This window comes from Stenella coeruleoalba (genome assembly GCF_951394435.1).
Source record: "Stenella coeruleoalba genome assembly, chromosome: 16".
Classification (NCBI taxonomy): domain Eukaryota; kingdom Metazoa; phylum Chordata; class Mammalia; order Artiodactyla; family Delphinidae; genus Stenella; species Stenella coeruleoalba.
Window position 1 is genome coordinate 45,445,799 of NC_137162.1, and position 25,242 is coordinate 45,471,040.

The 25,242-nt window shown below is 36.8% G+C and overlaps 1 protein-coding gene across 2 annotated transcripts in view; it reads right to left on the reverse strand.

Annotated features, from left to right (window-relative positions):
* Positions 1-25,242, reverse strand: part of ZFAND4 (zinc finger AN1-type containing 4) — a 71,864-nt gene that overhangs the window by 20,763 nt on the left and 25,859 nt on the right. Inside the window, exons 3-5 of one of the 2 annotated variants that reach the window (XM_079901031.1) lie at positions 11,879-11,954; positions 10,886-10,953; positions 6,498-6,684 (exon numbers count right to left, since the gene is read on the reverse strand). In XM_079901031.1, coding sequence (XP_079757157.1) covers positions 6,498-6,684; positions 10,886-10,953; positions 11,879-11,954 — 331 coding nt within the window. Of the gene's footprint in view, positions 1-6,497; positions 6,685-9,843; positions 10,765-10,885; positions 10,954-11,878; positions 11,955-25,242 lie in introns of those variants that run through there. The other variant, XM_079901032.1, reaches the window with a different exon arrangement.

The window sequence follows — 25,242 nt, forward strand, 5'->3', positions numbered from 1 at the left end:
TCCTCTGTCTGGTTCCAAAATCTATTCTTTATACTACTTCCTGTTGCTTCCCCAGGCACCAAACAGTAGACCTTACTGAGTCATACTTATGTATCCAAATTAATTAACAGAATTTATAGTATGTGAAGGCTCTCATCTTGAACTTAACTATACCTGAAAAGGAAGGTTGAGGTGAAGATTTTTGCCAGTTCACCCTTGGAGTTGGAAGGAATGACTCAAGTATATTCTATTCTTGGTCACCTTATAATACTTTAACTTCAACTACTTCTCTGTTATGTCCCGTGGAATTTTAAATTTATCCATATTGAATACTAAAAGAGGTTTCTGACTTAACCTTCCTGTCATAAAAAACTGGTCCTTTACTATTTTCCCATAGAGACCTGTGTGTGTGTGTGTGTGTGTGTGTGTGTATTTGTACGTTAAAAAGTACAATCATGATAAATATTTCATGGGCTGCATTTTAGAGGATAAAAAAACATTTTTAAATTCACCTAATTTGGGGACTTCCCTGGTGGCACAGTGGTTAAGACTCTGCGCTCCCAATGCAGGGGGCCCAGGTTCAATCCCTGGTCAGGGAACTAAATCCCACATGCATGCCACAACTAAGAGTTCCCATGCCGCAACTAAGACTCAGTGCAACCAAATAAATAAACATTAAAAATATATATGTTTAAAAAAAATTCACCTAATTTTTTCAAAATACCACATTATTCTGTTTCCTCTCACAAAGCATAGATTCACGGGATCAGTTAGAAGCCAATCCCAATTTTTTTCTAAATGGAAAAATGTAACTAGACCAGGATAACACAGTAATTTATAAACTTAATCCAAGAATACCTTTCTTTATTTTTAAATATTCTAAATATTTTCTTGAATGCTATATTTAACTTTTCCTAAATCTTTTAACCTAATAATAGGATTAAAGAATAAGAGGTGTGGGGCTTCCCTGGTGGCGCAGTGGTTGAGAGTCCACCTGCCGATGCAGGGGACACAGGTTTGTGCCCCGGTCCGGGAAGATCCCATATACCGCGAAGTGGCTAGGCCCGTGAGCCACGGCCACTGAGCCTGCGTGTCCAGAGCCTGTGCTCCACAATGGGAGAGGCCACACAGTGAGAGGTCCGAGTACCGCAAAAAAAAAAAAGAATAAGAGATGGGCAAATGTAATATTTATTCCAACAAGAATATTATTCACCCTGAAGCCAACTCCTTATGTGACTTTCACAGATTAACTTACCATTTAATTAAGTGTTGCAATGCTTCTTTTTATTTCTTCCCACTTAAAAAAGCAGTAAGGTAGCACAATTAACTAAAAAGATTTGAGACTAAAAATGATGACTGATACTAGATTTTGTATCAGAATGAATCAAATAATTCTGTTTTTTCTTAGAGCAAGAGTCAGCAAACTATGACCAAGGTCAAATTCAGTCCATCACTTTTTTTTCTTAATAAATTTATTTATTTATTTTTGGCTGAGTAGGGTCTTTGTTGCTGTGCACAGGCTTTCTCTAGTTGTAGCGAGCGGGGGCTACTCTTCGTTGTGGTGCGCAGGCTTCTCATTGTGGTGGCTTCTCTTGTTGCAGAGCACGGGCTCTGGCCATGCACGCTTCAGTAGTTGTGGCTCACGGGCTCAGTAGTTGTGGCTCGTGGGCTCTAGAGCGCAGGCTCAGTAGTTGTGGCGCATGGGCTTAGTTGCTCCACGGCATGTGGAATCTTCCCGGACCAGGGCTCAAACCCGTGTCCCCTGCATTGGCAGGCGGGTTCTTAACCACTGTGCCACCAGGGAAGCCCCCACCACTTATTTTTGATTGGCCCACAAGCTAAGAATGGTTTTTAGATAGTTGAAAAAATCAAAATAATAATATTTCATAATGTGAAAATTATGTGAAATTCACATTTGTGTCCAATAAAGTTTTGCTGGAACACAGCCACACTCACTTGATCACATATTGCATGCACTGCATACTGCTCTTACACTACAATGGCAGAGTTGAATAGATGCATAAGAAATTGTATGTGGCTCTCTCATTGCTTCGTACTGTGGTTTAGCACACTGTAAATCACAGTGGCACAGTCATAATCAACAACACTTCGATTACCATGTGTATCACTGTACAATGACATTTTATTACCAGTATGTACCCAACATGTCAAAATGAAGAGAAGAGTGGACTTCAAATGCTGCAGTTTTAAAACACAGTAGAGAGTGGATCATTTTGCTATCAACTAAATAGCAAAATATGATGTTTATTATACAATGACACTATAGCTATGCTACAGAAAAACAACATATTTGGACATTATCAGACTAAGGACTCATCACAACATTCCTAACTTGCAGGAAAGCAATGGTCAGAAAAATCAGAAAATTTAAAATGGAATATCTCATCACAGTATAATTTCTTCACAAAAATAAATGAAAATGAGAGTGCAACCAAAAGAAGTTTCCGAGTGGCTTATTTACTAGCCAAACAAGGAAATGTTTACCAATTGTGAATTAATTAAGCCATTTTTGATCACAGCAGTTGAAAAAATGTATCCAAAGAAAATAAACTTGTTTAAAGACTACTTCTTTGGCAAGAACAATTTCTAGAAAAGTTGAAAACACTGGAAGCAACATCAATAGTTAATTTAAAAATCAGGCAAATGATTTGGAGTCATTTTCCTTGGCTTTTGACAAGTCAAGACAAGCTAGATACTATTCAGTTGTTTTTGCTTATTCAGGGTATCAAAACCAAATTTGAAGTGACTGAAGAACTAGCCCCCATGTATTGTCTGCATGAAACAACTACATTTAAGAATATTTTCAAAGAAATTGCTAAAACACTAACAGTACAACTTGAAGCAAAATCTACAAGTGGGGGGCTTCCCTGGTGGCGCAGTCGTTGAGAGTCCGCCTGCCGATGCAGGGGACACGGGTTCGTGCCCCGGTCCGGGAGGATCCCACATGCCGCGGAGCGGCTGGGCCCGTGAGCCATGGCCGCTGAGCCTGCGCGTCCGGAGCCTGTGCTCCGCAGCGGGAGAGGCCACAACAGTGAGAGGCCCGCGTAACGCAAAAAAAAAAAAAAAAAATCTACACGTGATGAAGCAAAAATATGTGTGGAACAGAAAAAACAAGATTTTTAGGACAAATTTACAAAGCTAATGAAATGTAAGGTGTTTAAAACCTATGGTTACTCATCGTGTTATTCATCAGCAGGTAATCCTGCAGTAAATATTTCAATCTATCATGTATTACTGAACTAACAGTGTCAATGGTAGACTTCATTTGTCTCATGGACTTAACCGTTAGTTCAATGGCTTGGCAGCAGCAGCTTTATTGTGATTTTTTTCAGCTCAGGGCTGACACTGAATTTTTCTGAATGAGAAGAACCACTCGCAACCGCAAACATCCAATGCAGAATGCCTTTGGAAATTAGTTTGTGCTGTGTACTTGATAATGTTCCTTAGTGAATTCCACCTAAAATTACAAGCCAAAACAGTACTTACATGAGAAACTTACACTGCAGTAATGTCATACTGACAACTAGCATTACTTGGAACCACATGTAATATCATGCTTTCAAAAGTTAAAAACAAAGCAAGATCTCCATTCCCACACAAATTTGCAGCAGTCATACTTTCCAAACTCAAATTACACTCCCAGCAGCGTTTTCATACCTCACTGCAAGTTAAATGAAATCTGTGTATTTCAAAATCTATTTAAATGTGCAATTGAGAAGCTCCACCTATGTTCAATTGGAAGTGACTGATCTGCAACATAATGAAATGCTAAAGGCAAACAGCAAGGGAAGACTCTAACAGAATTCTATAAATGCCTTCCAAGTGATGAATATGCTCAATTAAAATCATATGCTCATGGACTGCTCTCATTATTTGGCAAGTACCTATCTGTGTGAAATGAAATTTTCAAAGATAACGTACATAAAATCTCATTCCAGATCAATATTAACAAGTGAACTTTTACAACTGATTCTGCAAATTTGATAGGCAACACTAGCTTTCAACACCTTAACTAAACTATTACTCCCACACAAAAGAATTCCATTCTTCTCGTCAGTAGACCTGAATTACACACACACACACACACACACACACACACACACACACACACTATTCTTCTTATATTTTGAATTTTGTCTGTAAAAATTTTGTGAAAATTTGTTTCCTCTTGTTATATAAGTACTTACATGGTATCCTTAGTTGTATCTCTTGGCCTGGAAACCCTAAAATAGTTACTATCTGGCCCTTTACAGAAAAAGTTTGCTGCCCTCTATTGTGGAGTGAGAAAGCCTCTCCTAGAATAGGCAGGATAAGGTACGACCAGAAAAGGTTTTCTGCTCTGCTTCCTCATCCACCCTATCCCTTCTGGTAAGTGAATAGAAAGGAAAAGAAAAATAAAAAATAGCTTAAGAGGAACAATAATAATACAATTTTAACTGAAATCCATAACAACATTTGGATTATGTCTTAAACACAAATAGAAGTTGACTGGGGAAAAACTGAGGTAAAAGGAGTAAATGATGTTTTAAGCAAAGGAAAAAAGATGTAAAAATACATGGCATAATTAAAGAAACCTGTAAAAATGATGATAACAGGTTTTGAAGGGCCTTCCATGCTAAGCTACGGAGCTTAGATTTTCTCCCTTAGGAAAGGAGAGCCAAAAGAGGATTTCCTAAGGAAGAAAACCAAAACAACAGCTAACTAGCACATGGAGAGACTGGTATAAAGAAATTCTACTCATGGTCTAAGTGAGAGACCCTGGATTAAAGCTGCAGCCCTCACTGGTCCCTCTTCTCTACTTTTAGCCCATATGTTTAAGGCATGTTAGCAATGCTAACCAGAGCCTGACACGTAGAGTCAACAGTCAACGTCCATTTGTGACATCTGCTCTCTGGCCCCAAAGAATGAGTATAATCTCTCTTCCACATAACACTCTGAGGTGAGGCATAATCCTAAAGGAATCCCCAGGATTCCCAATTCCTGGAGCTCACTCCCTGTATACTCTCCTAGCCTTGAGTTTGGGCATGACCTATGACTTGCTTCTATCCAACAGAATATGGCAAAAGTAAAGGGATTTTCAGATGTAAATTAGGCCCCAAATCAGTTGATTTTGAGTTAATCAAAAGAGAACTGAGGGAAGCTTCTACCCAATAGCCAGTAAAAGAACCAGGGCCCTCAGTCATATGACTGTCAGGAAATGAATTATGCCAGCAAAGTGAATGAGCTTAAAAGTAGATTCTCTTCCCCAATCAAGCCTCCAGGCAAGAGTACAACTTTGCCAACACCTTGACTGCAGCTTTGTGGGAACCTGAGCAGAGCACCTGGCTAAACCGTGCCTAGACTCCCAACGCATAGAAACTGATTTCCAGACTACAAGTTACTTTTTGTATGAACGGTATTGCAACTAGGTTTTTATGCTGTGGAATTAAATTTAGTTATCTGTAATACCTTTCCTTCCTTTGTCTGCCTGTCCTACTCCTCTTTTAAGGTCACTTTTTCTCAGAGGTTGTCCCTAACTCCCCACCCTTCAGGCAAAATGAAGGCCTTCTTATCTGCTTTTCCAGAGATGTTGATGTCTTTTTATAACAACTGCCAAAATTATATTATAGATACTATTTATAGCAGATTGCATGCTCCATGAAGGGAAGGAATATAATCTTTATAACCTAGTGCCTAGTGTAAAGACTGACTATAAAAGTTCAGTAAATTTTTAGTAAATGTTTTAAAGTGAAAGGAGGTAAAGAATCATAGTAAGGCAGAGTGCACAGAAACTTGAAGGTTACCTTGTCCAATTTACTAAGTGTTCTATTGCCTAGCTAAGTACCTTTAAGTTGTTTCCTTCTGATTTTAGAATATAACAACTCCTCTTCCTCTTTTCTTTTAAGGATTATATGTCTTGTTATTTTTTATTTATTTATTTGGGGGGGGCCCTCACTGTGCAGCTTGTGGGATCTTAGTTTCTCGACCAGGGACTGAATCCAGCCCCTTGGCAGTGAGAGCGCGGAGTCCTAACCACTGGACCGCCAGGGAATTTCCCCTCCTCCTTTTATACAGTAGGAAAACAAGACTAGAGAAGTAAAGAGATTTATCCATCTTTAAGCAGCAGAGTTACATTTTGGAAAAAAAGAGCAACTTTAGGCTTAACCCTTTCTATTATGCCACAGTTGTATAATAACACACTATTGTAACAAGACTCTATAATCTAGTAGGCATCTTAGACTTTCATAAAGTGACAGAAATAAATATTTTTTACAAAAAATCCTACTCCATAAAGAAATTTCAGTTTTAGAAATTACTCGTATCAATCATACGAAGGACAATTTCAGAATTATATAATTGAGGTGGGGTGGTGGAAAAGGGGAGAATGAATAAAATTTAGTTAGTCTTGTGAATATCATAAGACTATTTTGACAACACAAGGTAAACATAAGGTTTATGGGCGTATCATACAATGTTCTCCTTTTCTAAGTGAGACATGCAAATGAAAACCTATTTACCTTAAAGATTCAGATAATGGTGTTAAAGTGCCATCTCCCCTGTCTACTACACGAAAGAAATTCAACTGATCTCCTTCTCGGTATACCAGAAATGTAACTTGTTTGTTGCAGGAGGTCTTCTCCCAGACCTCATCTCGACTGGAATCCATGTACTCAGCCATCTCCCTAAGTGGATCTTCCATAGGAACTACAAATGGAAAAATTGATAAACAAGCTTTCAATTTATATCAAGTTTAATGCATCTTGGTACACTGTCAGGATATAAGGTGCTGAATTTGAACAACAATCCTATGCATACAATACATATATATTACATTCTTCAGATAAGTTTCTGGTCTTTTTAGTTAATACAGCATTTTCTATGTTGTATTAATATGAAAGAAATGAAATGATTATGTTGTTATGTACAAAGGCAGGGTTTAACCAAATACATGAGGTTTTTCCTGTGTCACTGGAGAGTATATTTGTTGACTGTATGACATAATTATCTATAACTATTTTCACTTTACACCTTCCACTCCCTATATTTTCCAATATTGGTTCTAACAATCAATAATTAAAAAGCAATGTAAATTCCACTTACTTTAGATTAAAAAAACAAACACACACACAATTGGGGAACATATGTTAGAAATTAGAAGTGAATCCCTTTTTTTCTTTCTGGTTTTATATAAAGGCTGATTCTTCTTAGAATTGTTTCTTGACGTGAAGATAGGCAATTAAAAGTACACGGTAGGGCTTCCCTGGTGGCGCAGTAGTTGAGAGTCCGCCTGCTGATGCAGGGGACATGGGTTCGTGCCCCGGTCTGGGAAGATCACACATGCCGCGGAGCGGCTGGGCCCGTGAGCCATGGCCGCTGAGCCTGCGCGTCCGGAGCCTGTGCTCCGCAACGGGAGAGGCCACAACAGTGAGAGGCCCGCATACAGCAAAAAAAAAAAAGTACACGGTAACCCAGGACACAAGGGGGTCCCTTAGTGTGCTAAAACTGCTAGGTCTGTAATGATCAGTATGTTGTTTCTTGAAAGCATCCTCCCAGGACCCCACTTGTCCTGGTATGTATCTATGTGTCTAGTCAGAGCACGTGGCTCTAGCGGCCTGGCGCTGTCGTCAGGTTTGAATGACACTGCACAGCCATCACCTCAACCCACTCTCATCCATAGCAGCCACAGACAGATTCCGCTCCTGTGGTGGGGACAAGCCTCAAGAGACTGCTAGCTCACAGCCTGAATGTTCTAAACGCCCCTGAACCTCAGATCAGGGAGTCTAAGCAATGGCTGAGGGAAAAAAAGTTCGCTCCCAAAGACGTTTTCATGTCAAGCTGCAGAAACATTTGTTCTTTCTTAAAAGAGGCAACAATTTCTCAGACTCTATAACTTTCATTCAAGTAGCTTACTTATTAACAGAATAACAGTGCTGAACTGTTATCTGAACCTGTCAAAAAGTTACAGCAATAATAAATGTTAAACTCTGAAAGTAATGAGGTAAAAACACTGAAGATGTTCCCATATCCTAAATTCAATTCCATCAGTACTAAAACACAAAAACTTCAGAAACATAATAAGATTTACCTTGTTTTACAAAAATAGTTGGATGTTTTGATAGGCTCTTTCATAGGCACAAGATGTGTAAATATTAAAGGACATTTTTAAAACAGGTCCTTGCCATTTTAAGTTTATGCTACATTTTCCAAATTACATTAATAAGAAACAAAAACTATGCTACCAGCATTACTAAAACCACATGAAAGTCTTGTTTAAACCAAGAGAGTGTGCCTTACTTAGGGAGGCACTGGCATTGAATATATGTATGCACCTATGCGTATGTATGCAACACCCCTTTTCGTAATAGAACAATCATTTAGATTTCATCAGGTATAAAGCATTATGTATATAGTTTAGGATAAAATTTAATTTTAGAAAGGAAAGCTTTTTTTTTTTTTTCTTTTTGGCCATGCCACACAGCTTGCGGGATCTTAGTTCCCTGGCCAGGGATGGAACTTGTGCCTGATGCAGTCGAAGTGCAGAGTCCTAAACACTGGACCACCAGGGAATTCCCAGGAAAGTATTTTCCATGTTGTTCTGATAATGGTTAATTCAAAAACAATTTTAAAAGCTAAATATTACTGGAGTTCACACAATAAAGATATTTTCTAAACCATAATTTTCAAGTAAGACTAAATATTGGGTTGGCCAAAAAGTTCGTTCGGATTTTTCTGTGAAACGAACTTTTAGGCCAACCCAATAGCTAAAAAATAAGGTTTCTGAAATACATTATGGAGAATTTCTAGATCTGGGTACAGTTTTTCTTTTTCACAAAGTTTTCATTGATGTAAGGTAGACAACAGCTACATTTTCATTTTAAAAGTTGATTCAATAAAGGCATAATTATTAAGAACTTAGTCTAAAATATAAAAAAAGACAAGTTCTAGGTACTGATTCTTCAATTACAAACGAGGCACAAGAAGTTGTAGGGAAAAAAGTATTACAAAGCTTCAACTACCGACGGGTAATGATGCCTTCCACTTTCATTTTGTTTTAAGTTAAAAAAATACATGTATTTTTAACTCAGAATCTGTGTACTTATCCTCATAAACATATTTTTAGTCCTAGTAAGAAAAGTAGGTGCCTGATAAAACATTCTGTTTAAAGACAATACTATACACAAATAACAAACTTTGAAAACTATAATACAATGGAATTCACATGTCATTAAATTAGCGTCTTATAACGGCTCAGTAAACACACTAGGGTTCTTCTACTACCCTCAGAATGGCTACTATAAACATCATTTAATGTTACGTGGGGCAATTTCATAGGTCCAACTAATAGAAAGTCCCGAATCTAGTTAATCAGCTCTAACATTATTATCTTTGTTTTTTTCTAACTTATCCAAAACAGTTCAACAGCCAAAGTACCATATCTCACAAAATCCTCTTGAAAAAGCTAGGAAATAGATGGTGATAACCCTATTTTCTAATCAAAATTATGAAGCATGGAGATGAAATCTGACTTGTGGAAGAAGTATAAGCCATGAGTGGAATCAGTACTCAACATTCAATTTTCTGGTTAGTGAAGGATCAAACAAATACAAAGGCCTTCCCCAGACGAGGCCCACAGAGCAGGACTACTCTGAGAAATCTAAGCATGCCTCTGCTCTGTGGGGATCCATCTGATATACCTGAATCAGGGACAAACGTGAACATGCCCAGTTCTTCCCATGCTTAGAACTTCCTTGTTAATCAAGTCTCTGTTCACATCATCATCTCCAAGGGCTCTTCCACAATTGTCCTCCTACTACCCTACTTCCACGGACACTGTCATGCTACCCTATTCCCTCCAGCACTTACAGCTGCTTGAAGTAACATCAATTCTTCACATGTTTATTGTGGACACTGTGATGAAGCAGGAACTTCTTCTCCCATGAAATACTGCACTGAACATCTAGTAGATGTTCAAAATGTGTTTGCTGAATGTCTCTCTCAGAGACCACCCACATTCTGAAAAAAAGGCTTCAACAGGACTATGATAATATCTATAAAACCCAAATGCATCACAAACCAGGCTAAGAGGTATCTTTGGAATTTCCTACAGCAATCATTATCCCAGGAGTTGAAGACGCAGTGGATTAAAAAAGCAACAAGACCAGTAAAATGAACCTAAACACAATGATAACAACGTAATACTTGTACTATGCCATCCCACTGCCCTTCCCTATACTGGTGAGGTTTATATTTAAATCTCTTTGGACTGAATCAGGAATCATGAGATTTTTCTGGAATATGAGCTCCTGCCCCTCATTTAGGCTTTAAAAAACAATGCTAGGGCTCCCCTGGTGGCACAGTGGTTGAGAGTCCGCCTGCCGATGCAGGGGACACGGGTTCGTGCCCCGGTCCGGGAAGATCGCACATGCCGCGGAGCGGCTGGGCGCATGAGCCACGGCCGTTGAGGCTGCGCGTCCGGAACCTGTGCTCCGCAATGGGAGAGGCCACAACAGTGAGAGGCCCGCGTATCGCAAAAACAAACAAACAAAAAATGCAGGAGGACCTACTATATAGCACAGGGAACTATACTCAATATTTTGTAATAACCTATAAGGGAAAAGAATCTGAAATAAATATATATATTCATATATATGTATAACTGAATCACTTTGCTGTAAACCTGAAACTAACACAACATTGTAAATCAACTATACTTCAATAAAAATAAAATAAAAATTTAAAAAATAAAATAAGAAAAGAACAATGCTGAGAGAAACAACGAGGTTCTTCTAAGACCTAATAGCAGAAAGAGAACCTGGATAAAACCTGAGGCTATAAAAACACCACCTGGCTTGAAGATTATTATTGTCAAATTGCTTTAATATACATAATTTTAACATATGCCTACCTCTTCTAGTATTTATAGGTCCACCACGCATAGCCAAAACCAGCTTCAAGGTACAACCTTCTGAAATGCTGTGGATAATTAACACAAAAATAAACCACAATCATCAAAATACATTCAGTGTTAAATATACACATAATTATGTGCTGGTTTATCACAGTGCCTACTCTCTAAAAGATAATAAAAATGATATAGCAATGTGCATAAATATAAAATGTTAACTTATTTACTTGCATAAATAATGAAAACATGAAGAAGTTCTCATAAGCCTTAAATATGACATGAATAAAAGTATGAAAAGGACCTCTGTGGTTTAGCCTCTTCATTTCACATGTCAGGCCCTAAGAAGAAAAGAAGCTTGTTCAAGACCCAAAGTGTTAGAAATATCAGATCTATTTAATAAAATAAAACAATAGAAGAATAACAAATCTACAAGATCTCCCAACTCCCAGTGTGCTCCCAGCTATTCCACATGGCCTCTGACCCTTTTTTTTAAGGAAAGAATGAGGAACTATGTGAGAGAAGGGAGAAAGACAAAAGGTCTGATGGTGTATCTACAATCACTGATGCACACAGTGTCACTTAGTATGGCATTAGGAGGGCCTAAGAAAAATGAAAGACTTGGTGAAGAGCAATACTCTCTTACCCAGTACTCTTGTGAAAATGGAAAGAAAAGGAAGGTAGCCAGATGGAAATGAGTCGATATTCAAAGAAAGGAGCAAAGAAGGCAAGATAAGAAGAGGAAGTCTAAAAAGGCAGGGGTAAGTAGCTTGGTGTGAATAATGAAAAGGTAAAACAAAGAATCAGAGGACAAAGATCAGGTAGCATGGGTACTGAGCCAGCACATCTTAAAGTTCAGGATTTACACTAAAATCTAGGGATAAAAACTATTCAGAAGAAGAAGAGACATGATTCAAGGATTCAGAAGAAAAACACTGGTATATGGAGTCATAATTCTGAGCGTCTATAAGATATCTGATACGCAGTTACACTCACTTGTAATCATTCAAGCAATAATCATCTTCAAGTTCCATGTTATTCCAAATTAAGTGCTGCTGACAGATGGGAATACCTTAGGGGAAGGTTATAAAAAAATTGGTTAAAAATTCAATAGTATTTTGGAAAGAGTATGATACAAATCAATTTTATCAAAGAAATAATAATAAATTAAACACAATTCTAAATTGAATGCTAGATGTTTAACTATACAGAATCATAGGTAAAAGGCATGGCTAAAAGTAGATATGATCCAATCCACTCACTAGAAAAGAACAGTATGTTTCAGTAACTCTCTGGCCTTGAAACAAAGTATAAAATTAGGCAGTCCTTTAAAAAGATACTTTGAAATGAGCCCTGAAGAGTTTAAGATCTAACACCTAGAAGACAGTTCTCAATACTGCAAAGTACAGCCTTCATTCAGTTATATTCAGCATTAAAAGTGTATTATGAGTGGAGGGTGAGCAAAATGGGTGCAAGGGGTTAAAAATGTACAAACTCCCAGCTATAAAGTAAGCAAGTCATGGGGATATAATGTACAACATGGAGACTATAGTTAATAATATTGTGTTGTATATCTGAAAGTTGCTAAAAGAGTAGATCTTAAAAGTTTTCATCATAAGAAAACAAAATTTTGTAACTATGTATGGTGATGGATGTTGACTATTAACTAGACTTACTGCATTGATCATTTTGCAATACAGTAGTCCCTTGGTATCCGAGGGGTATTGGTTCCAGGTCCCCTGCAAATACCAAAATCCATGGATGCTCAAGTACCTTATACAAAATGACATAGTATTTATTTGCACATAACCTATACTCACCCTCCTGTATACTTTAAATCATCTCTAGATTACTTGTAATACTTAATACAAAGTAAACACTATGTAAATATTTGCCAGCGTGATGCAAATTCAAGTTTTGCTTTTTGGAACTTTCTGGATTTTTTTCCCCCAACAATTTCGATCTACAGTTGGTTAAATCCTCAGATGCAGAACCAGAGGATACATAGGGCCAACTTTATATACAAATATCAAATCATTATGTTGTACCCCAGAACTAATATGTCAATTAAATCTAAATTTTAAAATATATGGAACATTTAATTTAGCTTATTTGCCCCTAAAATTTTGTATTCTAAAAGTCTGTTCCCAGAATAACATGTCCACAGGGAATAATGATTGTTTATATGTGAGTTTATTTAGTGATTCAGATAGCATCTTTCATATTCTTCCAAATGGAAAGGTCAATAATCCTGAAACAGGGCACAGAATATAATTTCCCATAAAACATTAATATATTAGAAAATTCCTCCCACCCTAATGTTTGAATGTGATTATAGTCCATAACTGCATATTGACATACTTTTTTGCAGAGTCTGAACACAAAAGAATAATTCAATCTTTAATAAAAAGTATATTATGGGCAATTTTCAATACTGAAAATTATGGTCTACAAGACAGTTTCTTTGCATTTCTGTGATGGTAAAGGAATGTTAAGGCAGATTCCATACTGCAGCATAAACTTTTTTTTTTTTTTGCAAACTGCGCATTTGAATGCCCAAAGACTACTAGCCAGAGAGTGAGCATTATCTACTCAATAGAACATTTAATGGCTACAGATACTGATGTTGATGAATATCTTTTTCAAATATCTCACATACTGCCTTCTCAAATTACTTTTGCTTGTGATACTATAAAATAAGTTGACTAGAATAATAGCAGTAAGTGCTATATGTGTTAGTGTTTATTATTATAAGCCAGGCACCGTTATAAATGCTTGACCTGTATTACCATAATTTAACTGCAACAACAATAATCTTGTGAAGCAGGCATTACCATTATGCTTATTTCACAGATGATAAAACTGAAGCACTGAGAGATTAAGTGACACCCAGAGAGTATGTAGATTAGAAATGTAAAGCCCCAGCAGGCTAACTCCAGAGACTGCACTCAACCTTTATGCTAATCAGTCTCTAGAAAATCAGTCTCCATAAGGCAAAAGTAGCTGTCTAGGTGTATGTTTAAGTAGTGTTGCCTGTTAGTAGACCTGAATGTCTACTAAACGTTCACCAAATGTTCCAAAAGATCATCACGGAATACAGCCCACATGGGCTGAGGAGGTGGATATACATATATCTCCCAAATGGGAACAGTTCACTTTTTTTGCTTCCAGTTAAAAAAGAATGCCAGTAAGGAAAGGCTTTTAACCTAGAAATTATTTCACATTAAAAGTATTTTAATATTAAAAAATTTTAATATGCTCTGGTCATATTTTCAATCAAAATTACAGGATTTCACCAGGATAACTAAATAAAGCAATTTGGGTAGGTAATACCATTATTTACATTCAACCAACATTGTACAGTCTTATTGCATTAAAAAAAAAACCTTTAGAACTGGATGAAAGACAACATAACAACACTGCTTAGATTAACTCCTGTAATCACTTTTAATAGACTTAGCGATCAGTTAGCAGGCTAAAACAACAGAAGGTTGACAAGCAAAACAGGGTGGCAAGAATCATCCAAGACTGAGCTGTGGTCCTGATGCCCACCTGAGTTGCTGGATGACCTTAAGGAAGTCATCACCTCTGTGAGCCTTAGCATCCTCACTTGCACAATAAAAAAGACTAGGGTTCTTTCTACCAAGAATACTTTTGGAATCTCAAATATACAAAGCAAATCAACTTTCCTTTAAGATAGGGTTGCCAGATTTAGCAAATAGAAATCTGGCAACCCTATTTAAGAGTGGTCCTTTGCCTTTAAACCTCAATGCTTATTTCTTACAACTACATCCAGAAAAATTAATTCCTATTAAACAAACATGTCTTCCCAAAGGATATATTACATACATACATACAGATTTTTCTATTCAGTGTTTTTAAAACTTTTTACAAATTCAAATATTTATTATAAAAATAGCAACTTATGAAAAATGACAACACAGAAATATACAAAAGAAAATTAAAACTACATGTAATCTTAAGTCCAGTAAAATCTATTTTCAATATTTGGGGTACACTTCCTTTAAAAACTTATTTTTTTAATAAAATGGGAACATACTTTAAGCTGTTTTATAAACTGTTTCACTTAATATATTGTATACATCTTTCACATCAATAAATGAAAATATACATTGTATGCAATGACTGAACAGTGCTCCAATATATGTTTTTGTCATAATTTATTTACCCAGTCCCCTACTAAGATATATTTTCAGCTATCCAATTTTTTACTACTACAAACAAAGCCGTGATAAGTGATATATGTGTACGTGTATTTGCGAATATACGTGTGTGTGTGTGTGTGTGTGTGTGTGTGTGTGTGTGTGTTGTCGGTGTATCTTAGTCTGCCTGGGCTGCCATAACAGAAACACCACAGATTGGGTGGCTTAAACAACAGAAATTTATTTTTTTCACAGTTCTGGAGGCTGGTAAATCCAAGATCAAAGCACCAGTTTCATTCTGAGACCTCTTCTCTTAGCTTATAGATGACCAACATTTTCCTGTGTGCTCACATGATTTTTTCTTTATGAGTGTGCAGAGAAAAAAGAAGAATTCCCGGGTGTCTCTTCTTCAAAGGGCACTTACAACCTCATCTAACCCTAATAATGACTCAAACATGTTTCCTGTGTCTTTTTTTAGAATTTTCACACAGATACATGTATGTTTGAGACCATGTTCATATCTACATTTAGAAAATAAAACAGAATCGACAGGACTGATGGATAATTAAAGACAATGGTGGGCCATAGCTCCCATCTCCCAATATTTCCTCCCAAAACAATACAGAACAGTAAGAAGGGAAATGAATCTACACAGAAACTATGCCCTCAGCCCTCATAACTTGAAGACAGAGAATGTCTAAACTTCAAAAGAACTGGAAATAAAAAGGGGCAATTGCTCTATCCTAGCGTGGGAAATCTCATGCTCCTATCCCTGCAGGGCTGATCAAGAAAAACTCTGGAGAAGTTTGGAGAGGGAAGGTAGTGCAGTATACAAGTTCAATATAAAACCATCACAAGGAAGAAGGCAATTCTAAGTCTCAAAAGTCTACAGAAAGAACTCAGACCAGAATACTGACTACAAGTAATGGACTTTAAAGCCAAGCAATTTGAAGGAACTTCTGTAGGAGGCAAAAAGCGAAAGATGAAGAGCATCCATAGTAATTCAGTGTTCAGGGGGAAAAGGAACAAGGGGTAAAAACTTAAGAGTCCTGCAAGACAAAAGATAACAAAATTGGAGGAATCACGACTGCCCCACTCCCCACCATCACCACAAAACAGACAGAAAACATATGTGAAAATATCTGGACATTACTAAACTGGCATAGCACCATTAAACAGAATCCGTAAAACACCCGAACACCACAAAAATCAACAGGAGGAAAACAATAACAAACCCATAGAGAGTTAATAGTAAAAATTAAAAAACAAAATCCCACACCTATCAACCAAGGCAAATTTTACCCAGAAAAATAACCATGAAGCAAAAGAAAACTATAAGGTCACACCCTAAACAGAGTTAAACATACTCAAGCATTTGAAGTATTCAACAGTCTGAATCAGAAATTCAAAAATTAAGAACAGAAAAAGTCCAAAAAGGTGGGGGAGGATGAAAAAGACTGCTGACTGAACTCAGAAAAGAAATGGAGGAAAAAGAAAAAATTACCACAAAAATAAAGAATAAACTGCAAGATACCAAGAGATAATATACTCAACCACATACTCAGTAAAGGACAAGCCAGGAAAACAAGCAAGAGTATGAAAATGACATAAAGAAAGAAGTAAGAAGGGTTAGAGTGAAAGTAGCGGAAATGGAAGACAGGCCAAGAATAATATTCATATTATCAAAGCCCCTAAAAAATAAAATAGTGGAACAGAACTAATACTTAGAAATATAATCCTGGAAAACTTCCAGAAATCGAAGACCTGAATCTATACATTGAAAGGACCCGCTAGGTACCTGGGAAAATTAACCCAGAACTATTGTGCCCAAGACATATCTGAGTAATAAAACTATTTTATTTCAATGACAAAGATAAAATCGCCAACAGTTACCTGAAAAAAAAAATCAAATAACTTATAAGGCAAAATAATTAGACCAGACTCAACAAAAAGAAAACAAATAATCTGATTTTTAAATGTCTTTTGAATAGACATTTCTCCAACGAAGACATACAGATGACCAATAAGAATATGAAAAGATGGTCAACATCACTAATCATCAGGGAAATACAAATCAAAACCACCATAAGATACCACACCCAAGAGGCTGTCCACTATCAAACTCAGAAAATAACAAGTGTTGGTGAGGATGTAGAGCAACTGGAACACTGTGCCCTATTGGTGGGAATATAAAACTGTGCAGCCAAAATGGAAAACAGCATGAAGTCTCCTCAAAACATTAAAAATAGAATTACCATATGATCCAGTAATTCTACTTCTGGGTGTTTATTCAAAAGAAATCAGGATCTGGAAGAGATATCTGCATGTTCATGTTCATTACAGCTTTATTCATAATAGCCAAGAAATTGAAGTAACCTAAAATATTTATTGACAGATGAATGGATAAAGAAAATGTGTCATAAACATATAATGGAGTATTATTCAACCTTAAAAAAGAAGGAAATCCTGCCACATGCTACAACATGAATGAACCTTGAAGACACTATGCTAAGTGAAATAAACCAGAAAAGGAGGGAGTGTGGCGATCCTGATTACCAAAGGAGAATTCACAACCCAAAGCATCAAATGTGACAGTGAGGGATATTTTTTAATGTTAAAGTTCATAACGAAGATATAACAGTTATGGATATTCTTATGTATCAAATAACACAAGTAACCACCTTTATAAAACAAAAACTATGGAAGATGCAGAGGGACATAAAGAAAAACACAATAATAAGAGACGTTAATATACCTTTTAGTACAAGACAGATCAAGCATGAAAAAACACATAAAGATAAGCCAACTGAACAAAATAATCAGTGAGACATGTTTATTGTTCCTAGATGATAATAATACACATACTCAAGGGTCCACGGCACATACACAAAAACTGATCATATATTAGGTCAAAAAGAAAACAATGCTTTCCATAAAATGGAAATATTACAAACACCACTCTTTGCAATGCAATAAAACTAAAGACTACTAAAAAATCAAAAAAAACCATAAAGGCAATTAATAAATCAAAATCCTAGTTTTTAAAAAATGTTGACAAAGTAGACAAACTACAAGCTAAACGTATTAAAAGGAAAAAAAGGGAAGGGAATCACAAATATACAAAAATAAGAAATAGCAAGGGGATAACTTCCTAAGGAACAACAGATTAACAAAATTGATGCCATGAAAGTTAGAAAGCTTGAACAGATCAATTTCCGTAGAAGAACTAGAGAATGCTGTTCAGGAATCCCCCACCACACACACACACAATAAAAAGCACCAAGCCAAATGGATTTACAGGAATTTATGAAACCTTTAAAGGCAAAATAAACCCTATGATCTACATATTTTTCCAGAGCACTGAAAGGAATAAAAACATCCTAATTTCTTAAAATAAATGAAAATATGCTAATTTCTTTTAAGAAGTAAGGATAGGACTTCCCTGGTGGCGCAGTGGCTAAGAATCTGCCTGCCAATGCAGGGGACACGGGTTTGAGCCCTGGTCCGGGTAGAGCCCACATGCCACAACTACTGAAGCCCGCACACCTACAGCCCGTGCTCCGCAACAAGAGAAGCCACCGCAATGAGAAGCCCACGCACCGCAACTAGAGAAATCCTGCACACAGCAACGAACACCCAATGCAGCCAAAAATAAGTAAATAAATTTTTTTAAAAGAAGTAAGGATAGCATCAACTCCTAAACCTAATAAAGACATTACAAAAAACGAAAACTACAGACCAATATCATTCACTCAAACTGATATAAAAATCTAAATACAGGCAAACAGAATCCTCTAGTACACCAAGAACAGAATTTGCTGTAACCAAGAGGAATGTATTCCAGGATTGTAGATTGGTTCAATACTAAGAAATCTATTATTAGTAGTATTTAGTAGTATTATTATCCAACACATTAACAGCTCTAAGGAAAAAAAAATCTCCATAGGTGCTAAGAAAATCTTTGACAAAATTCAACATCCATTCATGATATTTTAAAAGTCTCAAGAAAATAGGAATTGAGAGATATTCTCTTAATATGTTAAAATACTACTAGTCTTAAAGACACTATCTTATTTAATGAGGAAATACTAGAAACATTATCCAGTAAGATCAGGAACAAGGCAAGATGTCCACCAACTCTGCCACTATTTGACATAGTAAGAGAGGTATTAGTCAATTTAATTAGACAAGAGAAATCAATTAAAGGCCAAAGAATGGTTAAAGAAGTAGTGAAACTATCTCTGTTGCAGATGATATGACAAATATACCTGAAAAACCCTGGAGAATTTATAAGAAGACCAAAAGAAAGACAATGGAGTAAATTAGCAGTATATAAAATTAACATACAAATACCCATAGCCTTCAAATAAGCAAGCAATAAACCATTATAGGATATACCAGTAGCGAAAACGTCTTTTATAATAACAATAAATATTTAAATATTATTAACTACTGTACTTAGAAATATACTTAACAAGGAAGGTGCAAACCTCTACAAAGAAAATTTTAACACACTCCTAAAAGCTGTAAAAGTGGATAAACAAAACCAAAAAACAACTGTTTTTGGATAGAATGATTCAACCTTATAAGATGTTTGTTCTACTTATGTTAATTTATAAATTCAATGCAATCACTCTAAAAATACTAATCTTTTTAAAAGAGTGAGACAAGGCAATAAAGTTAAATCAAATATGCAAAAATAGCTAGAAAAACACCAAAAAAGAGAATTGATGAGTACTAGCCCTACCAGACATGAAAAACATACTATTAAAGCCTCTATAATTAAAAGTGTGATACTGACATATAAAAAGTCCAGAAATAGACAGATGATAAAGGTGGGATCTCAAACTACTGAGCCAAAAATGGACTTTAAAAATAAACAGTGCAGGAATAAATGGGTAGTCACTTGGGAAAAGATAAAATTAGATTCATACCTAGTGCCATACGTAAGAATAAACTCCAAATGGATTAAAGATCTAAATGTGAAAAAATGAAGCTAAGTACTAAAAGAAAACATGGATGAGTTCATCTTTAACTCTGGTGCAAAAAATGGCTTATTCTAACTATGACTCAAAATGCAGAGACAGTAAAATTGATAAATTTCTTTTAAAAAAACTTTTTTACATGAGAAAAAAATTTTAATTGCATAAGAAAGAAACCACTATGGACAAAGTCAAAAGACAACCAGGAGAAAATACATGTAACATATACCAGAGACAAAAGACTAATGTCCCTAACATATAATGACCTATTAAAAATTGAGACAAAGACCAAAAACCCAATAGAAAAATAAGCAAAAGACAGGAACAAGCATTCCAAAAGAAAGATGGAAAAATAGCGCTTAAACAAATGAATAAAATGTTCCAATTCACTCGTAATAAAATAGCAAATTAAAACAACACATTAGGACTTCCCTGGTGGCACAGTGGTTAAGAATCCGCCTGCCAATGCAGGGGACACGGGTTCAATCCCTGGTCCGGGACGATCCCACATGCTGCAGAGCAACTAAGCCCGTGCACCACAACTACTGAGCCTGTGCTCCAGAGCCTGCAAGCCACAACTACTGAGCCACGTGCCACAACTACTGAAGTCCTCACGCCTACAGCCTGTGCTCCACAACAAGAGAAGCCACTGCAATGAGAAGCCCTCACACCACATGGAAGAGTAGCCCCTGCTCGCTGCAGCTAGAGAAAGCCTGTGCACAGCAACAAAGACCCAATGCACCCAAATAAATAAATACATTAAAAAAACCATATTATATTGGCAAAAATTTTAAAGTATTACAACACTTTTGTTGGGAGGTCATGGGTGTACGTATGTTGCAGTGGGAATACGAACTAGTTCAACCATCTGAAGTGAAATTTGATGGTACCTAACAAAACTACATATGCACTTAAACCTTTTGGACCAGCAATCACAATTTTAGTACTCCACCTTGAAGATATGTCTACAACATACAAAAATACATATGCACAAGGTTATCCACTGTTGCACCATGTAAATATGCAAAATACTGGAAACAACCTAAGTGCCATATACAAAAAAGTGGTTGAGTAAACTGATATATTTTTTTCACACAATGGAATACTATAAAAATGAAAAGAAAAAAATATGAAAACTGCATGAGAAAGTTCTCTATGAACTGATTTAGAGTGACATCCAGGATATATTATTAAGTATAAAAAGCACAATACAAAAGACTATATAGTATGCTACTATTCATATTAGAAACAAGAGGATATATGAAAATATACATGTATCTGCCCATTTGGGCAAAATAAAAACAGGGAGGATAAATCAGAAACTAATGAGGGTTTCCCTGGTGGCGCAGTGGTTAAGAATCCACCTGCCAATGCAGGGGACACGGGTTCGAGTCCTGGTCTGGGAAGATCCCACATGCTGTGGAGCAAATAAACCTGTGGGCCACAATTACTGAGCCTGAGCTTTAGAGCCAGCAAGCCACAACTACTGAGCCCACGTGCCAAAACCACTGAAGCCCGTGTGCCTAGAGCCCATGCTCCACAACAAAGAGAAGCCACCACAATGAGAAGCCTGAGCACCGCAACAAAGAGTAGTCCCCATTCGCCGCAACTAGAGAAAGCCCACACGCAGCAACGAAGACCCAATGCAGCCAAAAATAAATAAATAATAAATAAATTTTAAAAAATTAACTAATGAGATTGGTTACCCAACAGGGGATGGGTTGGATGGTGTAGAAAGAATGTGGGAAAGGGAACAAGTAGTAGGAATGAAGGGTAGCAACTTCTAAAATGTTTATATAGCTCTGACATTGGGAATCACGTTGATGTTTCACATCAACTCACGTCCCCTACCACCAAATGAACAAATCATTCAGGATGTGGGGAAACTTCAAAATAGAATATAAAGACTAACACATAAATATAATTATATTACAAATGAAGGTGTGGGGAAGAAAAAAACTAGGTAACTTTAGAAAACAGTATTTTGCCTATACGATAGGCAAAGAACAAAAAGAAATGCACACAAATATTATACTCTAGTTAGTACATTTGTTTCTTAGAGATCCATGGGTTAGTGATTCTAAATTAATTTATGTATATAGTTTATGTATATGTATAAGTTTGAGCAAATAAGTAGATATGCTATGGATAATGTGAACTAAGTTTCTCACTGTGCGAGAAAATGGGAAAATAGGGAAAGGAAAAGGCTAAAATGAGCACTGTAATGATAAATTGGAATTGGAGATATCTGTTTGAATTCATGCTTTTTAACATATATCAATTTAGATAGATACAGAAGTGTGGGTATATGAGTGCAAATACACATATTCCCAATCTCTGCCCATTATGAAGCCTAGAAGCAATGACACCCCAAAAGCAAGGAGTACACTTAGCACCTGGATCTTGGTTTCTAAATACCACGGCAATAAAAGTAACCTTAGAGAAACAGCTGATGTGAACACTGTGGCAGGGAAAGTACAAGATGAACCTGGAATATCTTGTGGTGCCAGGGAAGGCAAAAATATGCCTAAAAAATGATGGTGGCATTTCAAAAGGAAATATGAACCAATTTGAAGGTACTCCTGATAGTCAAATTTGAGACAATCTCAGCAATACAATACAATAGTAATAGATTATAACCCATAGAATAAATATTCATGAGTCCATTCTGATATAATTAGGAAAAGGGATAATGAGAAATAAATGACAGTACTTCCTTATAGTAAAGTGCCAATAAATGCAGACAGAATATAAAAGAAACAGAAAAATCATCATTGGTCAAATACTATGGTAACAACTGTTACTGACAAGCCTATCAACGGGTGCTAAAATTACTGACCAAAATGATAAGAAAAAATAGGATGTTTGCATAGTGTCAAGGTAGCTCCTCACATCACAAGATATTAATTACAAAGATAAAAATAGTAACTTTACAGTGTAGAAATCTGGCTGATACCAACTTAGTCATGCAGTCAAAGTCACCAATTAATTCCATTTGCTAAATCCAATGGCCAATTCTCAATTCTTTTCCTACACAGCCTACCCAGCATCTGATCACTTCCTCCTCCTGGAATACATTTTATTCACAAGATGACTAACACATTCTCTTGGTTTTGTTATTACCTCTTTGGCCACTCCCCCTAAACCTCCTTGGCTGGTCGGTCTCAACTTCCTGGCCTCTTAATTTTGGAGCACCCTTGGATCTCTTCTCTCCAAACCTGGTTCTGCTCCAGAAGTAGCCATCACAATTAACAGCAACTCCATTCATCCAAGTTGCTCAGGTCAAATACCAAGGAGTTACCCCCAACACCTCTCTTTCTCTCACACCCTACCATTCAATCTGTCAGCAAGTCTTGCTGGCTCTAAGATATCCAAACATCCAAATAGAAATATTTATCTTTCCAACTACAATTCTATAGTCCAACACAGCACATTTCTCACCTGTGTTTGTGTAACAGCCTCTACCTCTGCTTCCCCTTTCTCTGACTATCCTCAGCACACCAGCAAGAATGACCCTCTTAAAATATAGTCAAAACTTCTGATCTCCAGGTAAGCATGTAAGGAGCTTGGAAGTCACCACTGAATCCTAACAAGTAAAACCTGAACAAACTAAAAAGTCAACAACTCTTCTTGAATCCATCAAAGAAATGAGGTCACAGGGCAAATCACTACCCCCAATATTGGAGAGACAGACAAGTCTACCCCCAATATTGGAGAGACAGACAAGTGAATATAGAAAATCACAACAAACCAGAGCAGAAACCTCTACCTGGAACCAGTGGGTAGGAAAACCTAACCTATAATTGATGAACTACAGGAGTCTCAGTATGGACAAATCTGAGAGCTAAAAATTCCAGGGAACCTACTCATTCGGCCCCACACACACACTTTGTGAATTTTACCTCCAGGAGTTTGCCCACGTTCTCACAGTGAATATCAGAGAAAAACCCCCTAGTGTTTCCAGCAGAGGGAGGGGGGGAAGTAATGAGTTTGAAATATACTAGAGCATTCTGTTCTTAACAAGGCCTGCCCTCAAGAGAAACTATTTTACCAGCACCTAGTCTGCTGGGGTTTTATCAGAGCCTAGCTCACCTGAGGGAAAGGAAATATCTAAGTCCAATCCACTCTAGCCCCATGAGGGAAGGGAAATACTCAACTCCCGCTAATTCTAGCATTCCACGTGGAGAAAAGGTAATATGCAATACTTAACTTCAGCTCTCTCCAGCCATCCTGTGCTACCTAAGAGTAAGGAAAGGGGAGGGAAAGGATGAGAAGCACTGATGAAGTTCTCAGACCAGGGACACAGGCTCAATAGAAGACTGAGACCTCACCTAATTTTCAGGCTGCAGAAAGCTTCCCCATCCCCCACCTTACTCTACACCTCACCACCACATTACTAAAGGCCTAGTAACAGCAGTTCCTTTTACCAAGTACATCATGTCTGTCTATCAAGAAAGAATAACAAGGCATACTACGAGGCAAAAAACAGTTTGAAGAGACACAGCAAGCATCAGAACCAGACTCATATAGGGCAGCAAAGTTGGAATTACCAGACCAGGAATGTAAAACAACAAATCTATGATTAGTCGATTAATATGCTAAGGGCTCTAATGGATAAAGGAGACAGCATGCAAGAACAGATGGGCAATGTAAGCAGAGAGATGGAATTCTAAGAAAGAAGTAAAAGGAAATGCTAGAAAGATTAATAATACTGTAACAGAAAGGAAGAATGCCTTTAGTGGGCTCATTAGTAGGCTGAACACAGCTAAGAAAAGAATCTCTGAGCTTGAGTATAATAAAGGAATACTATGAACAATCCTATGCCCACAAATTTGATAATCTAGATGAAATGAACCAATTCCTTAAAGACACAAGCTGCCACAACTCACACAAGAAACAGACAATCTGAATAGGGTTTTATCTATTAAAGAAATTGAATCAATAATTTATAACCTTCCAAAACAAAAAGCACTGTGGCCAAATTGTTTCACTGGGGAATTCTACCAAATATTTAAGAAAGAAATTACACCAGTTTTCTATAATTGATTCCTGAAGACAAAAGCAGAGGAATACTTCCTAACTCATTCTGTGAGGCCAACATTACCCTAATACCAAAACCAGACAAAGACACTACAAGAAAACTACAGACCAATATATCTCATGAACACAGATGAAAAAATTCTCAATAAAATATTAGCAAATAAAATCCAACAAC